The sequence below is a fragment of the Bombina bombina genome, chromosome 6 (assembly GCF_027579735.1).
Source record: "Bombina bombina isolate aBomBom1 chromosome 6, aBomBom1.pri, whole genome shotgun sequence".
In the NCBI taxonomy this organism is placed as follows: domain Eukaryota; kingdom Metazoa; phylum Chordata; class Amphibia; order Anura; family Bombinatoridae; genus Bombina; species Bombina bombina.
Window position 1 is genome coordinate 665,590,680 of NC_069504.1, and position 23,690 is coordinate 665,614,369.

General features: G+C 36.0%; 1 protein-coding gene across 1 annotated transcript in view; it reads left to right on the forward strand.

Annotated features, from left to right (window-relative positions):
• Window positions 1-23,690, forward strand: part of IL16 (interleukin 16) — a 257,992-nt gene that overhangs the window by 170,217 nt on the left and 64,085 nt on the right. The window contains exons 11-17 of the mRNA XM_053717743.1: window positions 202-418; window positions 1,648-1,765; window positions 7,791-7,923; window positions 9,307-9,394; window positions 10,641-11,056; window positions 18,726-18,852; window positions 20,556-21,714. Coding sequence (XP_053573718.1) covers window positions 202-418; window positions 1,648-1,765; window positions 7,791-7,923; window positions 9,307-9,394; window positions 10,641-11,056; window positions 18,726-18,852; window positions 20,556-21,714 — 2,258 coding nt within the window. The remainder of the gene's footprint in view (window positions 1-201; window positions 419-1,647; window positions 1,766-7,790; window positions 7,924-9,306; window positions 9,395-10,640; window positions 11,057-18,725; window positions 18,853-20,555; window positions 21,715-23,690) is intronic.

The window sequence follows — 23,690 nt, forward strand, 5'->3', positions numbered from 1 at the left end:
TAAATATTTATCTTTTTTTACATAGAGATGTTCAGGTGATTTTTTTCAAGTCAGCTTTTTACAACTAGGCTGCATCACTTTCAAGTGCTTCAACCTTTGAGTATCATATCCCTTCAACGGTCCTTTAAGATATTTGTCTTGTTATATAAGGTATTGCTTTATTTATATATCTATCATCACATATCTCTAAATATGTTTCAGCAGGCAAAGAAAGGTGTGTTGACGCTCACAGTTCGTACTGGACTCAGCTCTCCAAACACAAAGTCTGGCTACTTCCCTCCGCAAATGTTACGTTCACAGAGCTCCAGCACCTGTACAGTGAGAGAACATAGCCCGCAGCAACCAGAAAACTCTACATTCATATTCAGCTCTCATAACCCTAATGATAGGGTGCTTATGGAGGTGTCATTACATAAAGGTATTCGTGAGCTGTCTACCCTGTATAGCACAATGCACGCACAGCAGATCTTTTTATGCATTTTATTCCAATAACCTTTTCCAATGTTCAATTGTGGCATAATATATTCAATCATTAAAGATAACAGTGTTTAAAAGTGCATATACAGCGCCAACATCCAAACAGATACAAGCTCCCAAAGTGAGACCCCTAAAAACTCAAAAAAATGGATATTAATATAGAAAGAGGGAGCGCCAGCTATAGGCTAAAGTATCAGAATAACAGAATAATATTAAACTACATTTATTACATTCACATAAACTAGGGTACCCTATGTACATATAACAATTCGATTGAAAACAATTAAAAAATAGTTAAAAACAATAGAGTAGGTGCCCTAAACACACACAAAAAAATGTGTATTATAAGTCCCACATGATATAAAAAGTCTTAATAAGTAGTGATATCCTTAACAGATGTCCTGTGTAACAAATCCGGTGCCCTTGTGAATCCAATTAATCCTTTGTGTATGATGGGGTATCCAAGAAATCAAAAATTAAAATAAAGGTGGTAATCAAAATTGGAGAAATTGAAATGTGCATGGAGGGATTGAATATAAGCTTTATTTGTAATATACTTGATCTAGGAAAAGGGAATCTATTGAAATGTATGGATGCTTCAAAAGCCAAAACAAACGCCTGCATAGTCCTTGGTAGCTTGTATGACAATTTTGACTATTATGTTCCTTTCATTCTTGAAAATATTGACCACAAGGTTTATGCACACAGATAACACTACAGACACTGTTACTGCACAAAAGAAACAATGTCATATAAAAAGTCAAGACAGAGTCAGAGCTGCAGCACAGCTTCAATAAGCCTAAACCACTGTTGCCTGGCCCCTAAACTGTTATTAACCCTACACTAGGTCAGCTTCCCTATTAACCTAACAGGATTGGATAAAAATGTTCAATGTATAGGAAGGATCCCCAAACAATAAGATGACAGCAGCAAGGATGAAGAGGAGTTTCATTGGTGGAAACATAATATACATAATTTATTAAAGGGACATAAAAGGTCAATTGTACCACCAACTGCTCTAATAAAAATGAACACAATGAATATCCCAACCTATCAAAATCTATATGTCTTCCAACTAAACAGATGTTGCATGCAAGATTAATTGTAAGAAAACTACACATTGGTACTTACACTTTATCATGACTCTTTTTATTTTGAATTGCTTTTCAGAGTCAGGAGTTGGTCTGGGGATAGGACTGTGCAATGTACCAAACTGTGGTGGGATCTCTGGGATATTTATCCATACACTCTCGCCAGGCTCTGTGGCGCATATGGATGGAAGGCTCAGGTATAGTTTGTATCCAGCCAGAGCTTTGTGTTATCTTAATAGAGCTATCTTTATTCTCAAATTGTGTTTAATAGGCAGAGATTACCTGAGGTCAATAAGATATTATTAAATTAAAGGGACATGAAACCCAACATTTTTCTTTTTCTTATTTTTCATGATTCAAATAGAGCATGTGATTTTAAACAACTTTCCAATTTACTTTATTCTCTTGGTTTTCTTTTTTGAAGGAGCAGCTCTCCACTACTAGGAGCTATCTGAAGTAATCTGGTGAACCAATGAAAATAGGCATTTTTGTGCAGCCACCAATCAGCAGCTTGCTCCGATAGCGCATTGCTGCTCCTGAGCCTATCTAGATATGCTTTCCAACTAAGGATATCAAGAAAATTAAGCAATTTAGATAATAGAAGCAAATTGAAAGTTGTATAAAATCACATGTTCTGTCTGAATCAGAAAAGAAAAAAAATGAGGTTTCATGTCCCTTTAACAATGTCTTGGAATAGACCACACCCTAATGCCTTATCTCACCAAAACACTGGAGGATTGATTATAAGTAGAACGCTAATTTATTGTGCACCCTCAAATGGGCAAAATCGCCAGTTTGCGGGCTCGCGATAAATAACCAGCCATTACAAGCTCACAGTAGCAAGTAGCACTCAGAAAATCTCTCAGATCTCTGGTTAATTTTTTAAAAGTGCCCCAATTGGCCCCCCAAAAATGAATAGTGTAGGTATTAATATTAAAACTAAATGAGCATTTTTTATTTAAAAAAATAAAATAAACTGCCCTAAGGAGTTATATGGGGTTAAAATTGTCAGGTGTAAGGTGTTAGAAAAAAAAAAACGTCACTGAAAAAGATTATTGCAAAACACTTCCATTAGTTATTAATAGGGTTGCACCGATACCATTTTTTTATGACCGAGTACAAGTACCGATACTTGTTTTCAAATACTCGCCGATACCAATTACCGATACTTTTTTTTTTTTATGTCATGTGACAGTATACCAAGCACAATACAGACTAAATATTTAAGATTCCTTCTTTATAATTATAAAGGACTGTAATTCAAAAGACATTATGAAATAATAAAACAGTTTTATTTGTCACAAAGTTCACTGAACATGTTTATAAATAAAAAATATTACAATAAAATATTAGATTTAAAGGGGTGATGCAATTGGGTTGTAGGGCTGTTATATAACATAATTTTGACATTTATATGGAGGTTCGACTCTAAGTTGAACAGTCTTTCACTTTCCACACTACTGCATGGGGCAGAAAGATATTTTTGGTCCACTTTAGCCAGAGCTGGAAATCTGTTTATTAACTGCCCAGTACTTCAGGGGTTTGTCTGAACGAGGTACAGTTATCTCTCCTACAATAATACAAATAACAGTTTAAAATGAAATGGGAACATGCAGTTTGAAAAAACACCACACGATAGCATATGGGTAGGAAGTGGAGGTATCGGTTTAAGTATCGGTGCATTTGCACGAGTACAAGTACTCATGCAAATACTTGGTATCGGTACCGATACCGATACTAGTATCGGTATCGGTGCAACCCTAGTTATTAAGTCCCATTTGCTGTAATTTAAATATGAAAATTATGGGCTTTCCAATTCATGTGAAGATTGGAAGTGCACACTACAAACTTCACAAACCTAGCACTGTTATATTCCACACATTCACTGGTTTCTCATTCTAGTAACTCATTCATATCTGTCCCTAACTGTCCTCAGCATAGGAGATACAACATGGTAACCTAGGCTACAACATGGGTAAAGCTTTATACACGTATTTCATCACTATCCAAACAAGTAATCATCTGCATATTGTTCTGAAGCTAAGGGGGCGCAATATTGACAGATATTAATGGTTCTGCCACATATAGGCCCCTATTTATTAAAGGTCTTGCGGACCTGATCCGACAGTGCGGATCAGGTCCGCAAGACCTCGCTAAATGCGGAAAGCAATACGCTCTCTGCATTTAACATTACACGAGCAGCTCACAAGAGCTGCTGCTGCAACGCCGCCCCCTGCTGACTCGCCAGAAACACGGGCACACAATCTCCCTACGGAGCTTGTTAAATGGGCCCCATAATGTCTATATACAGAAAATATATGTACACCAATGTGTGTGACACTATAGGCTAGTATTTTTATATATACATACTGTATATATAATCAAAAGGACAGTCTTTCACAGAGAGTATTTCTTATCTTATGATTGTGTAAACGATATTACACGAGGAGGCGCCCTTCTTTCTTGTGTCTCTTCACAGAATTTGCCATGCCAAATGTAATTTATTATATATACGTCATTCATTTTGTCCACTTTTCCATCCTGTGAAACAGAGTGTACTCTGCTATATATAAATGGGATAGATTGTATAGTATCTGATTGGCTGTGTTTCACTTTAGAACAGATGGGTGGTGCCGCCAATCAGCTGCAATGCTGCCTACTCCATAGACTAAACAGATCATGTAACCACACTTGTTCAGTCATAAAACATACATTGGGGCCGATTTATCACATCCCTGATGGGGCTGTTACCCCTATTTCTGCGCAAGCCTTAAGGTTCTCCGGAAACAAGAGTTAAGAAGCAGTGGTCTTAAGACCGCTGCTCCTTAACTCGTCCGCTGCCTCTGAGGCTGCGGACATCAATCTGCCCGATCTCATACGATCGAGTTGATTGACATTCCCTGCTAGCAGCCAATCTGCAGGGGGAGGCATTGCACAAGCAGTTCACCAGAACTGCTTGTGCAATGATAAATTCCGACAATGTATGCTGTTGGCATTTATCGATGCCTGACGGACACGAACGCTGCAGCGGATCATGTCCGCCAGACACTTAATAAATCGGCAAGCTCCGGTTAGCTAAAATGACTGGAATGGAAAGAAGACAAATATTAGCCAAATTGAGAAACATGTATTTGCATTCCAAACTCTTCATTTCTCTGAAGCCATTTATTTAAATGATTTTGGATGTCTTCAACATCAGTTACTCATTTGTGAGAAGATAAGCTCTTATCTTAATAAATATAGACACTTAGCTGGTAAGCTAAACGGACAAGAGACTCTCTAATGCATATGAAATAGTAGCAATTAAACATATTTAAAAACGTCATATGAAAAAATGTAAAACGAGGGATGGGAAAGTCAAAATTAAACCTGCATGATTCAGATAGAGCGTGTTATTTTAAGACACTTTTACATTCACTTCTATTTTCAAATGTACTTTGTTTTCTTAGGGGCCGAATTATCATTGTGCGAGCGGACATGATCCTATATTGCGGATCATGTCCGCTGCACATCGATAAATGCCAACAGCATACGCTCTCGGCATTTATCATTGCACCTGCTGGTGCAATGCCGCCCAGATTCACAGCCGCTAGCAGGGGGGGGGGTCAGTGAACCCGATCGTATTTGATCGGGTGGATTTCTGGCGATGTCTGTCAGCCTCCTCAGAGCAGGCGGACAGGTTATGGAGCAGCGGTCTTTAGACCACTACTTTATAACTTGTGTTTCTGGCAAGCCTGAAGGCTCGCAAGAAACACCGGGCATCAAGCTCCATACGGAGCTTGATAAATATGCCCCTAAGTATCTATTATTAAAAAGGAATATGTACATATGCTACACTAGTGGGAGCTGGCCTGTGATTGGTGTCTGCACACATTTGTCTCTACTGATTGGCTGACTAGATGTATTCAGCTAGCTCTCAGTAGTGCATTGCTACTCCCTCAGCAAAGGATATAAAGGGAATGAAGCAAATTTGATAATAGAAGTAATTGAAAAGTTGTTAAAAAATGTAATATTCTAGCAGAATCCTGAAAGACAAAAAAAGGGGTTTCATGTCCCTTTAAAGATAATTTTGAATCAGAAAATGCAGGTTTGTACACCACCCATATCTAATTACAGGTTGCTCACTGGCTTAGAAACACAAATCCCACAGCTCTGTTGGTGGACATGGATATAAAAATCTTTTAATCAGGATATCAATATCATTGTTTAAAAAAAATGTAATACGTTTTAAATGATCCCATTGTAGATGCAATAAATACCTTGGCATCTTTTAAATACCTAGCAGTCTGATGCAATTTCAAGACTATTTTAAATGCAAATAACAGTGTGACAGTAATCTTCAGACCTCAGATGATGTAATAGAGAAAATCCTGATAAGCCACTGTTCCTTATTTGAAATTATCTGTGTTCTTCTATTATCGTTTTTACTTCATTTTCTTAGTATCCTTTGTTGAAGGAGCAACAGTGCACTAGCTAGCTGAAAGACAAAGACAAAAGGCATATATGTGCAGCCACCAATCAGCAGTTTCTGAGCCTACCTAGGCATACTTTTCAACAAAGGATGCAATGAGAACGAAAAAAATTTGAAATTCGAAATAAATTGGAAAGTTATTTAAAATTACATATGCTATCTAAATCATGAAAGGGAAAAAAATGGGTTTTTATGTCCCTTTAACGAAAAATGATGTAGCTCCACGTAATGCGGTAAGAAACCCATCGTACTGTAACGCAGGTCTACATCGCAGCTTCAAGAAGCTCCAGCAGTCTCAACTGTCAAGTTGAAGCTGAGAGCTGTTGTTCCTGAGCTGCAGGCATTTGTCTTCAAATGGTAACAGAGCACGATCGGTGCTCCATTACCACATGAAGGTAGGGTTGCCACCTCGGCCATGTTTTCCTGGACACTTATGAGTTACACATGCTGCAGGGTGTGCAAAGGGAAGCATGCATTATGCTGCTGGACAGCACAAAAATAGTGACCATGTACAGCACTATTCATGTACCTCCCTGCACACCCTGCATCATGTGTAACTCATAAGTGTCCAGACAAAAATAGCAGAGGTGGCAACCCTACATGAAGGCAGATGTCAGATTGTTACCTATAGTGACAATGTGTGTGTTACCATCTGTAACGATCAACTGCTTGTGTCGGCAGGAGGCTTAGGAGGGTAGCACAGAGGCGGAGGGGAGAATGAGGGAGTGGGAGGGGCCCTACACCTCAGAATTTATTTTGAAGGAGGGATAGGAAGCTACACTAAGACAAAATTGGAATAGAAAGAGGGGGTACCCTAACAAACAATCATGGGGAGGGGGGAGGTAGGGGGCACTACTACACTATAGAACCCCCCCCCCCCCCAGAAAATAGTAAATGAAACAAAAAAAAAATACATATAAACTGGGCACTAGCAGACAGCTGCCAGTAACTAAGATGGTTGCCACTAGTAGTAGGGAGAAGGGTTCAAGAGCTGTTAAGAGGGATCAGAGAGGTGAGAGAGTTGAGGAGGGACCACTACACTGCAGAAAAAGATAATAATATATATTTTTTTTAAACCTAAACTGCATACTTTCAGACTGTCTGCCAGTACCTAATGTGGTGGTGACCAGGTAGGGATCAGGGAGTGGGAGGCGTCAGGTGGGAGGGCAATATCTACTCTGCATCTAAAAATAACTTTACACGCTAACTGATTAACCCCTTCACTGACAGGAATTTCAAGTAAGGTGCATAGTTGCAATTAGCAGCATTCTAATTACCAAAAAGCAATGGCAAAGCCATGCATGTCTGCTATTCCTAAACAAATGGGATCCCAGAGAAGCTTCTACAACCATTTGTAATATGACTACAGTAGTTCTGTGTAAATAATTTCAGTGAAAAACCCAAAGTTTGCGAAAAAACATTTTTTTATACGATCCTATCTGGCAGCCAAATAGTGGCATCAAATACACCAAAATGGGACTAGAGCAATACCCTGGGTTGTCTACTTTAAAAATATACAGTATATGTAGTTTTCATAGGTAAATAAAAACATCAAAAGCTTTATTTCTATTTAATAGACGTGATAGCACAAATGCTAAAAATTATCTGGTACTTAGGGCACGTTTTTCTCTGAAATTCCCAGTAGTGAAGGGGTTAAAGTTTATTGCTGAATCTTTCTTAAATTGGATTATAAAATTGATGTATGTCCTATATAGCATGCCATTTAGTAAACATTGTTTGCTTTCATTTAGGGGAGGTGATGAGATTGTTGAAATAAATGACAATGCAGTCAGCAATAAGAGTCTTAATGAAGTATATGCTCTGTTAAGCCACTGCCATCCTGGTCCTGTTACTATCCTGGTTAGCAGACACCCCGATCCTCAGGTAATTGGGGAAATAAATTAAATTTCACATTTATAAAATATTGTCTGGCATTTTAAACCGTTAAATAACTATATGTATTGGTTAAGACAATATGCAAATTAATGTTAATGAGATACACTTTAGTTAAAGGGACATCAAGTATGAAACATGTTTCTGAAGTATATAGTTAGGTCAAGGCAAACACTATGTAAATACTCTTTAAATCAGATTTAGAACTGCTTGGTTATATGTAACATTTACTTTTATTTTCCTCCTAGAAGGGTCCTTCTTCTGATATTTTGGGGGTGGCACAGACAACCAGGAGGCAAAACATCCCATAATTCACTTGCTCTAGCGTATACTCGCATTGATGCTTCATATGCAAGATGGCTTCCTTAAATCTTGTGAGTTTACATTGCTCTGTTGGCTTGAAGGAAGCAACCGCACATGCACAGAATCACAGTGAGTGAACGCTATAGCAAGTGAATGGAATAACTAGTTGCCTTGAGGTTGGCTTTGTTGCCTGCAGCAGATTAGAAGAAAAAAATGACATAAAATAAAAGGCTTGCATGGAGGTGCACAAGGTATATGCACAAGATCTTGCAAAATAAATACTATCACTGACGCAGTAAGAACTTTTCCTTGAATCTTATTTCCAATAGAAAGAAGCAAATTAGATATTAGAAGTAAATTGGGAAGTTGTTTATAATTGTATGCTCTATCTGACACATGAAAAAAGTAGGGTTTTATTAACCCTAACCACAACCCTGTTCGAGCAATTTCCTTCCTAACTGTAACCCTATTCAAGCACAATTAACCCTAACCATGGCCCTTCCCCACTGCAATAACCACTAACATGCAATAGACTCCCTACATGACTCACCACTTCAAATAGCCCCACTAAATTGTTCCTTCTTCTATTGCATATAGCACCAAAAATCTAATTTTTCCAAAGTGAGGAATTTATAAAGTAACTGCAAATTATTTTCATTTTCCTTAAGTCCAGTTGAAACAATTCTCAATCTACAGCCTCTTCCAGCCATCAGCAAGAGGTCCACATCTTTTTGATCCTTGCTGCTTTCTGGTTAATTAATTAGAAGAGCGAGTGACCAAAGTCCGGCTTGATTAACCTTCATAAAGAATTTATAACAGCTTTGAGAAACTCAGTTACAAAATGGCCTGCTCCAGCATTGTGGTTTCCTGTCCAGAATAGTTCTAATAATAATATTAAGCTCTAATTATTATTACTGCATATACAAATATTAGGAAGTTACTATTAACTACTATTTCATTAGTTAATTGTTTTACATATATATCCATTAACATATTGCTACAGCGATATCCAGTTAAGTTGCAGCTTTTAGACCTGTTTAGTTTCTTATAATGGTGTGCAATACTCTGCAGGTATCTGAACAGCAACTGGATGAAGCTGTTGCTCAAGCTGTGGAAAGCAACATACATGAAAAGGAACAAATTCAGTGGAGTGTTGAAGGTACATTTTGAATCAGAATTTGATTTTTTTTTTTGTCAAAACATTATCTTTTCTTTTCTTCTTTTTTATAGCTCAAAAACACTTACTTAGAGCTTCAAAATGTCTGCATTAAAGGGACATTAAACACTTTGAGATGGTAATATAAAGTGATAAATCCTATATATATCCATAAAAAAACTCTGCAATATACTTTCATAATTTATTTTGTCCCCTTTTCCTGTAATTCCATTGTGAAATTCTGAGCTTTTCAGTTCCTCTTAGAAATGGATGTTTAGAACACTGTTATATTCCACACAGCCAATGGCTGCACACTTTAGTGACCTATTTATAACTGTCCCTAATTGGCCACAGAAGAGAAGGTAACCTAAGTTTCAACATGGCAGTTGTTTTATAGACACTGAAACTTTACACTTATTTTGTTAATATTTAAACAGCTAATTAAACTTTAAAAATACATTTACATGTTATTCTCAGACTAATCTTTTCTTTGAATACATCATTCTATCTAGCATTTATTTAGTGTTTAATGTCCCTTTAAAGTCTTGCCTTAAAAACATTATCCTGTTTGAGTAATTAGGTTGCATGCTGTAATCTGCACCTCCGCTCCCCCATCCTGTCCATTTTATATTCTATATTTCTCATATATAATTCTCAAAAATGTCTGATAGTAAAGAGCTGTCAATTACCTCACAATTTGTGGGATTGTCCCAGTTTGCATCTATTTACTTTAATTCACAAATATGGGACCAGCCAAACCCTACACCAAGATGCCATATCCTACCCAAGACTACTTGGACTTGGCAACTGGATTGATCGCCCACTCCAGAACACTGTCCATACTGCACCCTGTACCACCTCTGCTCTGCCTCAGGCACGTTAGCTTTTCTCCCAGCCTCCCAAGTCTGGGATTTATACAGAGATATATGCAACACCTACCATTTTGCTCTATTTAAAGCAAATATGACCATTTAAAGGTAGTGATAACCACTTTCAGGCAGGCTCACGTAGAGCAGGCTACATACATATAAGTGATTTATTACTTCAAGGTAAACACATGTAGACCAGTAAAAACCCTTCCAGGCAGAGTGGTTTACTTCCTTTCAGGTAGCCAAATGCAAAGCAATGAAAACACCTGCAGTACATAACGACCGAAAACAAAAGTAACAACACTCATGCGTTTTTCTTATTTATTTTTATATTTATGAAACTATTTACTTATGTAGATCTATTTGTATGTTATTTTCAGGTGATAAAAAGAGGACATCTTGTTACCATGGGAAGTACCAGTGTGAAAGTTGCATAGAGAAGCATGCTGCATATCTGTATTCCCAACGTAGAGAACAGAAGCAAATGATTCGATCTAGCAGCGACAGCAATTATTACCCTAGGTCACTCTGCACCAATAGTGACTCCTACCAATCATATGATTGGAAAGGCCGGGGGCATAGTCTCAATGTACCTATTAGAAATGAACCTTCTCAGCTGCACTACTCTACACCAATCAAATCAGAAAACCATTCCCCTGTTAGCAGTGAATCACTGAGCACATCTCATGTTCTCTGCAGGAAATTCAATTCCCATTCTGGAGAGATCTTGGTTAGGAAATCAAGGACAACTAAACCAACCCCACCACCAAGAAAATATTATAAAGATGAAAGTGATGTAAGTGGAAATTAGGAAGATTCACAATAGGATATATATATATATATATATATATATATATATATATATATATATATATATATTGTATATATATATATATATTTAAATTTAATTTTATGCTTGAAATGCTTTCATTTATATTTGTGCTGTAATATATACAAGATTGTCTTTTTTTTTTTTTTTTAGTTGGTTTTGGTAAGGTTATTGAGAAAATATTCTAACATTATTTATTTACAAGTCTCATTATTGTTTTTTCCTTTGTAAATGTTGAACTTTAAATATTTACAGAAATATGTTTTAATTCACCAATATACCTTGCTATGTAATGAAAACAAATCATAGGCTAAGGGATGTATTAATAAAATGTGAAATGTTTGGTGATATATGAAGTTGAGTGGTCACACTCAAAGATGTTTGCAGTTTTATTTATTATAATCTTCATTTTCATGAAGCATGATCTATCCATAGTGTGACACAACCCTCTGCCACTATAAACTATAACTGTACCCTGTTCACACTCCAAATATATGTGTTTAACTCTGAAGCAGGAAACAGCCAGTGAGTCAGTTGTCAGCTTAGCAGCTGCAGTGCTTACATCTCCAGGTGGTTTATTTAACCCATTTGTGGCTGATATTGTAACAATTACATGCTATAATGAAGTAGAACATTCATTTTTTTGCACTAGAGTGTTCCTTTAAATATACATCTACATTAAAATAAAGCATGATTTTACATTTGTTACATTTGTTAATCCTGGGGTAATTTTTTTCTTTTAAATAGTACAATCATGTGAGTGAAAAAATATTAAAAAAAAATAATAAGACTTCTAACTTACATTAATCAGTCACTCATGATGTATGGCCTCAAATATATTGCAGTGTGAAGTGATGTAGAAAGTGATAAAAAAAATGTTTAGAGAAATGTTTAGAGATAAATAAACATATACTGTATTGCCCTCATTTTCTGCTAGGGAAATACTTAAAAATACATCGTTGTAAAAAGGGAAGAAACACAGGATGTGGTTTTTAACAAAGGAAGTGTGACTTTACCTCATATATGTCTCTAAAAAACAAATCTTTCACACGTGTCAGGCAACTTAAAATTGTAGAATGGTTTATACTGTAAATATTTCATTACATCTGTTTTCCGCATAGTATGTTTTTTTTTTACCTGATTGTCTCTATAACTTGACAACAGGTTACACTACTTCATTATTTATTTGGTTATCCTAATTGGTGGTAATTCACTGAAAATATCATAAAATCCTCAGAATTCAAACTTGGTATAGCAGGTTTAGTTGTTTTAATGCAGGCTGTCCAACATTTATCCATGAGGGATGGAAAAGCACCAGATTTTTGCAGATGTCCCTGTTTGATCAGAGGTGAGTCAATTAGTGACTCATACATTTAGATTCTTTCAAACAAAGATATACCAAAAATATAGGTTGCATCTTTGTTGGAAAACCCTCAAAGAGGCATATAAGTAATGTGTTACCATGAATGTATCACTTTAGTCAGTGATGATATAGGGGGTGCTAAGTACCCTGAGTCATTATTGTAGCATCCCCAGTTGCACAAAGGTGTCAACAAAAGTTACCTTCCTCTGTCATTAATAGGTAGCATTGTGACAACCTTTGGTAGGACTCCCAGTTAGTAATCTCTAGAACCAAACTGCTTCCAGTCCCAATTTTCCCCTCTCTCTGGTAACTTTTATTTTTCTTTTAAAGCACACTTATAGAGATGCAGCCAATCAAAGTATGAACTGCTATATCCAGTAGGTGTAATATACACTCCTGTTTAATTAAAGAAATATAAAACCCAAAATAGTTCTTTTGTAATTCAGACCGAGCATATAAAAATGTTTTAAAGTTTCAAAATGGCTTATATTATCAAATTTACTTAGTACTCATCATATTCTTTGTTGAAGAGATGTTGGTAGTGTGCACATCTCTGGAGCAGTACATGGCAGGAAATAGTGCTTCAACCTTGTGCTCTTGCATTATATAGCTGTTGCCATCTATTGTTCCACTCACATGCACACTCCTACACCTTCCTACCTGCATTTCTACAAAGGATACAAAGAGAAGAAAGTAAATTTGATATTAGAAGTAAATTGTAAAGGTTTTTTTTGTGTTTTTTTTTGCAATTTTACAGTCTATCTGAATCATGAATTTTTTTTTGTGGGGTTTTTATGTCCCTTTAAACTTTTTGCCAAAGGGTGTAAGCCACGCTCTACTGCTCATGCGAGCTAGAACTTCATTTATGTCTTAATAAAACTCTGCTGCACTTGTGTGGTAGTGTTACAGTAATGTTTAGGGGAGCTTGACCACATGGCTACACATGCATTGTAGTTTTTCATTAATAAGCAAAGGAAGCACTATTTGGTAAGCATGGTAGTGCTTTTATTACCTCTCTTCACAACAAGCATTGCAACTGAGTCACTTGCAGCAATTAGATATATAAGCCCAGACGATACATCCTCTGATTGGTTGTATGACTATTAACAAAAAAATGATCATGAATGAGGGGATGCACAACAGTAACAACAGATAGCTGATTAAAGGGTTGATCACAATCTGTCATTTAATAACTATCCGTATTTAGCAGACAAGCTCTTTTCAATGTGAATGTTGCAATCACAATCATATACACTGTGTGCAGAATTATTAGGCAAATTAGTATTTTGACCACATCATCCTCTTTATGCATGTTGTCTTACTCCAAGCTGTATAGGCTTGAAAGCCTACTACCAATTAAGCATATTAGGTGATGTGCATCTCTGTAATGAGAAGGGGTGTGGTCTAATGACATCAACACCCTATATCAGGTGTGCATAATTATTAGGCAACTTCCTTTCCTTTGGCAAAATGGGTCAAAAGAAGGACTTGACAGGCTCAGAAAAGTAAAAAATAGTGAGATATCTTGCAGAGGGATGCAGCACTCTTAAAATTGCAAAGCTTCTGAAGCGTGATCATCGAACAATCAAGCGTTTCATTCAAAATATTCAACAGGGTCGCAAGAAGCGTGTGGAAAAATCAAGGCGCAAAATAACTGCCCATGAACTGAGAAAAGTCAAGCGTGCAGCTGCCAAGATGCCACTTGCCACCAGTTTGGCCATATTTCAGAGCTGAAACATCACTGGAGTGCCCAAAAGCACAAGGTGTGCAATACTCAGAGACATGGCCAAGGTAAGAAAGGCTGAAAGACGACCACCACTGAACAAGACACACAAGCTGAAACGTCAAGACTGGGCCAAGAAATATCTCAAGACTGATTTTTCTAAGGTTTTATGGACTGATGAAATGAGAGTGAGTCTTGATGGGCCAGATGGATGGGCCCGTGGCTGGATTGGTAAAGGGCAGAGAGCTCCAGTCCGACTCACACGCCAGCAAGGTGGAGGTGGAGTACTGGTTTGGGCTGGTATCATCAAAGATGAGCCTGTGGGGCCTTTTCGGGTTGAGGATGGAGTCAAGCTCAACTCCCAGTCCTACTGCCAGTTTCTGGAAGACACCTTCTTCAAGCAGTGGTACAGGAAGAAGTCTGCATCTTTCAAGAAAAACATGATTTTCATGCAGGACAATGCTCCATCACACGCGTCCAAGTACTCCACAGCGTGGCTGGCAAGAACGGGTATAAAAGAAGAAAATCTAATGACATGGCCTCCTTGTTCACCTGATCTGAACCCCATTGAGAACCTGTGGTCCATCATCAAATGTGAGATTTACAAGGAGGGAAAACAGTACACCTCTCTGAACAGTGTCTGGGAGGCTGTGGTTGCTGCTGCATGCAATGTTGATGGTGAACAGATCAAAACACTGACAGAATCCATGGATGGCAGGCTTTTGAGTGTCCTTGCAAAGACAGGTGGCTATATTGGTCACTGATTTGTTTTTGTTTTGTTTTTGAATGTCAGAAATGTATATTTGTGAATGTTGAGATGTTATATTGGTTTCATTGGTAAAAATAAATAATTGAAATGGGTATATATTTGTTTTTTGTTAAGTTGCCTAATAATTATGCACAGTAATAGTCACCTGAACACACAGATATCCCCCTAAAATAGCTATAACTAAAAACAAACTAAAAACTACTTCCAAAACTATTCAGCTTTGATATTAATGAGTTTTTTGGGTTCATTGAGAACATGGTTGTTGTTCAATAATAAAATTAATCCTCAAAAATACAACTTGCCTAATAATTCTGCACTCCCTGTATATATATACATTGTTAATCAGCAGCACTTTTTTGGTGAGTTTTTGGTGAAAAATAGTTCTATACTTAAAGGGACACAGAATTGTTATTATTTAAAAAGCTAGATAATCCCTTTATTACCCATTCCCCAGTTTTGCATAACTAATAGTTATATTTATACACTTTTTACCTCTGTGATTACCTTGTATCTAAGCTTCTGCAGACTGCCCCCTTATTTCAGTTCTTTTGACAGACATGTAATTTAGACAATCAGTGCTGACCTCCAGGTAACTCTGCGTGCACTAGCACAATGTTATCTATATGGCATGCATGCACTAATGCCCTCTAGTGGTGAAAAATGTCAAAATGCTTTCAGATAGGAGGCAGCCTTCAAGGACTAAGAAATTAGCATATGAGCCTACCTAGGTTTAGCCTCAAAGAATACCAAGAGAACAAAGCAAAATTGATGATAAAAGTGAATTGGAAAGTTGTTTAAAGAGACAGTAAAGTCCAAAATAAACTTTCATGATTCAAATATGGCTTGTAATTTTAAACAACTTTCCAATTTACTTTTATCACCAATTTTGCTTTGCTCCTTTGGTATTCTTAGTTGAAAAGCTAAACTTAGGAGGTTTGTATGCTATTTTTTTAGACCTTGAAGGCCGCCTCTAATCTGACAGTTTTCACCACTAGAGGGCATTAGTTCATGTGTTTTAATGATAACATTGAGCTCACGCACGTGAAGTTATCTAGGAGTGAACATTGAATGGCTAAAATGCAAGTCTGTCAAAAGAACTGAAATAAGGGGGCAGTTTGCAGAGGCTTATATACATGGTAATCACAGAGGTAAAAAGTGTATTTATATAACAGTGTTTGTTATGCAAAACTGGGGAATGGGTAATAAAGGGATTATCTACCTTTTTAAACAACAAAAATTCTGATGTTGACTGTCCCTTTAACATTACATGCCCTATCTGAACCATGAAAGTTTATTTTTTACTAGACTGTCCCTTTAACATGTCCCAGACTTGTTTAGATGATCACAATTCCAATTCTGATACTTAAAGGGATGGTGAAATCAAAACTAAAATTATATTGGTTAGATAGAACATGACATTTTAAGCAACTTTCCAGTTTACTTATATTATCAATTTTGCTTAGTTCTCTTGGTATCCTTTGTTAAAGAGTAATCCTAGTTGAGTTCAGAAGCGTGTGTTTGCACAGGGTTAATAGCAATGTTATAGATAGTTGCAAACACTGCTGCCATGGACTGTTTAAGACATGTGCATGCTCCTAAACCTGCAACAAGCCTACCTAGCTTTATTCTCAAACAAAGGATATCAAGAGAACAAAGCATATTTAATAATAGAAGTAAACTGAAACGTTCAAGATTCAGATAGAACATGCAATTTTAAACGTTTATTTTTTTACTTTACCGTCCCTTTAACAACACATTTACAGGGAGATTTTTCACTTAGCAAATTCCACATCTAAAAGGACTTGATAAACGCCAGACAACACTTTTCAAATTATTTTTATACCCCAAACCATTTTCGAATGTAGCATTGATTTTGCTCATGAGCATAACACACGGACATTACCCCCACCATATTAGATGACTCTAGAAATCAATGCCATACAGATAAAGATGCTGTTCAAACAATTACAGTTTAAAAATGAATAATAACCACTTTTACACTATTAAAAATGAGCAAAATCAATAGCTCACAAAATACACATGCGCACTTTACTGATAATGCCCCTGTGCAAATCCCTTAAAAATACATACACATGTATCTCTATGGTTTTGGAGCACAAAAGGTTAATTACACACATCACCTGTTACTAGGGTTGCCACCTCGGCCATGTTTTCCCGGACACTTATCAGTTACACATGCTGCAGGGTGTGCAGGGAGGAACATGAATAGTGCTATCGAGGGTCACTATTCATGTGCTGTTTAGGTGTGCAATGCATGATGCCCTCTGCTTACCCTGCAGCATGTGTAACTCATAAGTGTCCAGGAAAACATGGCCGAGGTGGCAACCCTACCTGTTACCCAAACTAAACACTATTAAAAAGTATCAATCAACATACAGGCCCTTCAACACCTGTGATGTAATCACTATGCTGACCAATCACTTTTTTGTCTGTCATTATTTGTGCACATTTCATTTTTGGATTACAAAATCAGGAGATTAACAATGCAGATAATAGTTTTGTGTTATTTTTGGTAGGTAACAATTCTGAGCTTCATAGGTATTAATGGCAGAAACATTTTTGGATTGTAAACACTGGAACAATACACTTACAATATTAGCCAACATTCAGAAACAATTGTCTGCCAAAAACAAGTGCAATATTGTGATCAACCATTAAAAGTTGTAAATTACGTTGCTAAATAGTATGCAAGGACTAAAAGTAATACCTTAAAGCTGATCCGCCAGAGCCTTATAGCTTTAATAACATTCAGTTATAAAGTGCTGTGTTTCAGTAGCATTATTGCCATTTTATTGTAATTTATATGGTAAAAGATCAAATCTCATGTGTGCATTAACTGCCAATATATCACATTTTCCATTTGAGGTGTGTACTGTTTTTCAATTTGCACTAATCACGGGACACATGGTGAATTGGGATTTGATGTAAATTACTTTTTTGCTGGGTTAAATCGTACCATGAAATGCCAGAATAGTGTGCATGACATCATGTCATGTCTTGTTAGTTGATTATATTTAAAAAAACACTAAATACAGACACTACAATTGAATAATTGACAACTACACAATATTAAGACGATGCAATAGCACTTACTTTGAATTTGTAATGAGCAGTAGAATATATTCTGGCAAATTTCAATATAAATCCAATTTTCCCTCCCTCTGTTGGAGCTTTAGAATGGGTATATAAAAAGAATGTGCACGATTTGATAATGGAAGTTTATTGGAAAGTTTTTTTTTTAATTGCATGCTTTATCTGAATAATGAAACTTTAATTGTGTCTTAAGTCCCCCATTTTAAAATCACAAACATATAGTCATGTGACAGATTCAGCACATCTTTAATAAAGAGTTCTGATTGGTATACGGGGTATTTCTGAGTAAAGACAAGCAGGGATACTTGCCTAAATGTGCTAATTGCCTGTGCAATAATTATGTTGCTATATTTTTATGAAAAGGAGGATTTTAATCTTATGCTTTTATCTCCACCATAATGTAAATGAATATTGCTTAAAAAGTTCTGTTCACAGCATTTGTACTTATGTTGTCTAATGTTGTTGCTGTAACGGTTTGCAACGCAGAGTGTAATATATGGAGCGAGACTCTAACTGAATGAGCTCTAGTGGTCGGGCGGCAGTCTGAATGAAGGACTGACCTAACACATAGGACTGATGAATGCACCATTTAAAACTTTGCAGTATACTCTGAAAATCTTGTGGTTTTTCACTCTGCTCTTTTTGACATCTCTGCATTGTTTCACAGGAAGCAGGAAACATAGTGCTAAATGCAAGTCAACAAGTTACAGCCCCCACTGCATATGACATATCTTCTACAGTCCCCAGTGATAGCTCGTACACAGATACTGCCGAGCAGGAGCACAAGCAGACAGGTATGTTGTTTCTTTCAAATACACAGTCTAAAGCATTTCACTGCACAGGGGAATGTGTGCAATTTATAATACAGATGTGCAACAAAATGGCATTGTTTTAAGTAAGCTGATTTATATTAAAATCACAAACTCCTAAAGACTTATACTAACAGTGGTTGCACTTGCTGTAATGTTAAGCAATACAGATGAGCTTATATAATTTATATGTGTGTGTGTGTGTATATATATATATATATATATATATATTTATATAGTATACAGTATATATATATATATATATATGTGTGTGTGTGTGTGTCTCTCAACTAAGCTCTATATCACAGAACTTGCAAAATTAATGTTTAAAAGTATATAAAACTGTAATATTTTAAATACAATTTTCATGATGTTTACAGTCAAGGAAGGTAATCCTTCATAAAACTTTCATGTATTGTTTCTTCTTATCGCCTTTGCTGTGGCTTTTGGGTCTCATATAAAGATGTGGTTGTTTCACTGTGCACTATGCCGCAAGGTTAGGATTCTGAGGTCTATAATTTTTTAGAATTAAATAAATAATGAAAGTACATTACAATAGCATAATTAACCTTTTCATGCAGAATTAGATTTTGAGTGTAATGCCCCTTTACTGTTTAATAGATGTGTATTTTGCAGTTTAATGTCCCTTTAAGGCATGATAGATTTCTACAGGAAATTAGTCTGCTGTATAGATTACTTAATAAAGCCTTTTGAGTCTTACTATAAGATATAGGGCCAGATTACTAATAGAGCGCAAATTTATGCCCCAGCTTGTGCGTTAATTGCTCTAGAATTAAAAAAAAAAATTGTTTATCGGGTTGCACTCATATTATGCGTTGAAAGTAAACTGTTTTCACTCTCACGATAACCCGACGAGAAGTTAGAATATTGCGAGCTTATTCACGTATTCCCCCGTAGAAGTCAATGGAGAAAAAAAGGGGGAAAAACCTGATCACATATTATCATTTGCACTAATCCAACATGAAAATACAAATATATAGACATATATATATATATATATATATATATATATATATATATATATATATATATATATATATATATATATCTTTAGCCATGTATATGTATGGTGTCTCAATGTTAAAGCCATTTTCCTAACACCTGAAACCTCCTATCTTTGAGCCTTTATAACTTTTGTGTGCAATATTTTTTAAAAATATTTTTTATTAGATGGTGTTATTATGAGTGTAAGTGTACATTGTAATGTACTGTAATGTAATGTAATTTGTGTTTTCTGATACTTTTATCTTTCATAAAACAGTTAACCAGAGCTCTGAGGTCGCGGTAATCATTCTAGCGTAAATTGCGATTGCACTCGAGATTGTGTTTTCTTTCAACTCGTAATAGGAGCGGTAAGCCCGATGAGGCCAAACCCTCGTGATATACCCCTTATTGCTCGGGCACAAATGTTTGTGCTACACTCGTAATCTGGCCCAAAGTAAGTAAAATATCAAAACATGAAAAAAATTAAAGAATAACTTCAATAAGAATTATATTTTGCTTTTCGGAGGATATTAAAAAATATTACAGAAAATATGTAAAAGCCACAAATCATTCTCCTAAAGAACCTATAGTTTTCAATTTTTGGCAAAAAATCTTATTCCCAGGTGATACATTGGAAAGGCTGATTGAGTTGTAATAGATTTATTGTACTTTGCCTTTTGCAGGAAATCATATTTCATCACATCACAGACCACTGCTTAGAAGGCAAGCTTGTGTTGATTATAGCTCTGACTCAACAGCTGAAGACCCGTGGGTACGAATTTCTGACTGTATTAAGAACTTATTTAGTCCTGTCATAAGTGAAGACCACAGCCTAATGGATCTAGATGGAAGCATCACCAGCGGTGACAAAAGTTCAGCTCTCACTACTGCAGAAAGAGTCAGAACGCAGTCTGAAAGTGACGCTACCAGAATCGAGGACATGAGCAATTTGAAAAAAGGTCCACCAGTAGCACCAAAACCATCCTGGTTTCGGCAGAGTTTAAAGGGATGTAAGAATATAAAAACATTAGATACAAATAATATAGGAAATTCAAAAGAGCTGAACAATAACTTTAAACCACAAGTATCAACTAGGACTTCGTCCATTAGACAGAAAATAAGTTCATTTGAAACATTTAGCACACCACAGCCAAGTGCCAGATGTAATGAGAGATCTAATGCCAGATATCCAGCACAACAAGCAAACCCTATGAAAAAAGAATCAGAATGTTCTAATGTCTATTTCAATAAAGTTACTCAGAGCAAAGTTGAAGACCTAGAAAAAGAGAATAGCCAACTAAAAGAACACATTGCTAAATCAAAGGAGGAACTTCAACTGTTTACTCCTAAATCTTTGCAGAATCCTCAAACTCCCCCACCTATGGAGAATCACCAAGTGCATCTTTCTATAGAAAAATCCCAAATGCCATTTGATAAAGCACTTGATGAAAAAGCACAGATAATTTCTCACTCCCCACCAAAGACAGATTTTCTAAGTACACGAAGAAGCAGCAGTACCAGTAATGAACCATCATTTTATTCTTCATGTTCTGAAAATACAGAACATTTACCATTCAAAACACCAAGCCAAAGGTCTAAAAGCTTCCCATTGTCAAACTCCAGTGCATCAGAATCTATGAAGAACTTAAGTGAAAATTGTAACAAGATTTATTCCATTAGCAACCAAGTGTCTTCTGCCTTGATGAAATCGCTGCTATTTTTTCCTCAGTCTCCGCAATCCCAAGGCAGTGATCCATGGCAAAATGAGATATCTGCAGTTGATGATGTGATACTTGATCCGTCTGCTGAAAGCCACTATTTGGACTCGGGATTCTCAGTGAAGTAAGATGACATAATTTAGATAATTATAATGTATTCTCTGTATTGCATGCTGATTGCATAATTTGTAAATTAGTTATGGCAATTATTATTATTTCAAAGGCAATTCATTAGGGTATTACTATAATGCCATCTTTTGTCCAAGACTAACACTCTATTTAACTACGAATTCTATGTAAGAATATTTTTGAGGGTTTATATGAACACATTCAAAATTCTGCTACACCTCTCTTTCCTTTAAAAAAATACAGATTGTGTTAAGCAAGATCCTTTCTGTGTATGATAAGTGCTATAGGAATCTTTGCTTTTAACTGAATGATAAGCAAAAGCTGTTAAACACACAAGCCCTAGGCTAAATTGCGGCCCTTTGCCAGAACTTCAGTGAGCTTTAATTTTGGTCCCTCCTCTTTATCTTTGCGGAATGAAATACTAGTTTTGCTAACGCTTTCCATTTATTATTAAACAGTTTGCGACCAGAAGCCAGAAATCAAGCTATTTTAAAGAAAGATGAACACTAAAACCAATTGCAAACTACTTTATTCCACTTCAAGAGAAAAAAAACCAAAAGTAACCTTTTAAAGGGACACTCAAGTCAAAATTAAACTTCAAGATTCAGATACAGCATGCAATTTTAAACAACTTTCCAATTTACTTCCATTAACAAAATGTGCACAGTCTTTTTATATTTACACTTTTTGAGTCACAAACTCCTACTGAGCATGTGCAAGAATTCACTGCTATATACGTATATGCATTTGTGATTGGCTGATGGCTGTCACATGATACAGGGGGAGTGGAAATAGACATAACTGCAATTTATTTAACAAAAATCTACTACTCATTTGAAGTTCAGACTAAGTGCTATTGCATTGTCTTCTTATCATGCATTTGTTGATTATGCAAATATACTGCATTAACTGGTCCTTTAAGTGTAGTTTACTTTGAATAGAAATACATAACAGGCACTTTTTTTTATCACTTTCTTGTGTATATCTTCCATTAATATATAAAAATGCAAGAATGACAGAAATGTTTAATGTATAGCAAAAGGGTGTTATGGCACTTTTAATCTACTAAACTGGTGTGGCCTAAAGTAAAGAAAACATATTATATTGCATATTAGACTAGCAAGCCCAGAGCCCACTTCAGGAAGGTGGCTCAACCAACTGTACAGCTGGCACAGGAAGTTGGCCATGGTTCATATCATATATCTATCTCTCTATCTATCTATCCAGTACGTATGTATGGGGATTAATTAATTATTAGGTAACACTAGATTAATCACCTTGTATTATTATAGAGGGTGAGTAAGTACAAAAATAGCACCTAATATAAGGCTAGATTACAAATGACTTGGTAATGTTTTCTTCTTCACTCACACGCTAATTGAGCTCAAGTCTCAGGCTCGCTAACTTCAGGACTTTGGATATTGTAACCACACTAACTGTTCTACCCATAGACTTCTATGGGGTGCGACAAAACAAAAATCACACACACGCTAACCCAAGATCAACTGTGCTAAAACTGAAAGGTAAATTAGTAATACTTTACATTTCTATGTTCTTCACATAGAAGAACATGTTATTTCTATATATATATATATATATATATATATATATATATATAGTATATATAATAATTTTTTTGGTCAAAAATATATCTATACCTATAACTATATGAATATATACACACATAGATAGATAGATAGATACTAAGTTCAAGTATATGTATCTAAAACACATTAAGACATATTAAAATTGAAAAAATAATAATATACTTTTTACCTCTATTATTACCCTGCATCTAAGCCTTTGCAGACTACCCCCTATTTTTCTGTTATTTTGACCGACTTGCATTTTAGCCAATCAGTGCTGATTCTTAGGTAACTCCACTGGATTGAGTACAATGTTATCTATATAGCTGTTAAAACTGTCAAAATGCACAGAGATAAGAGGCAACCTTCAAGGTTTTAGAAATTA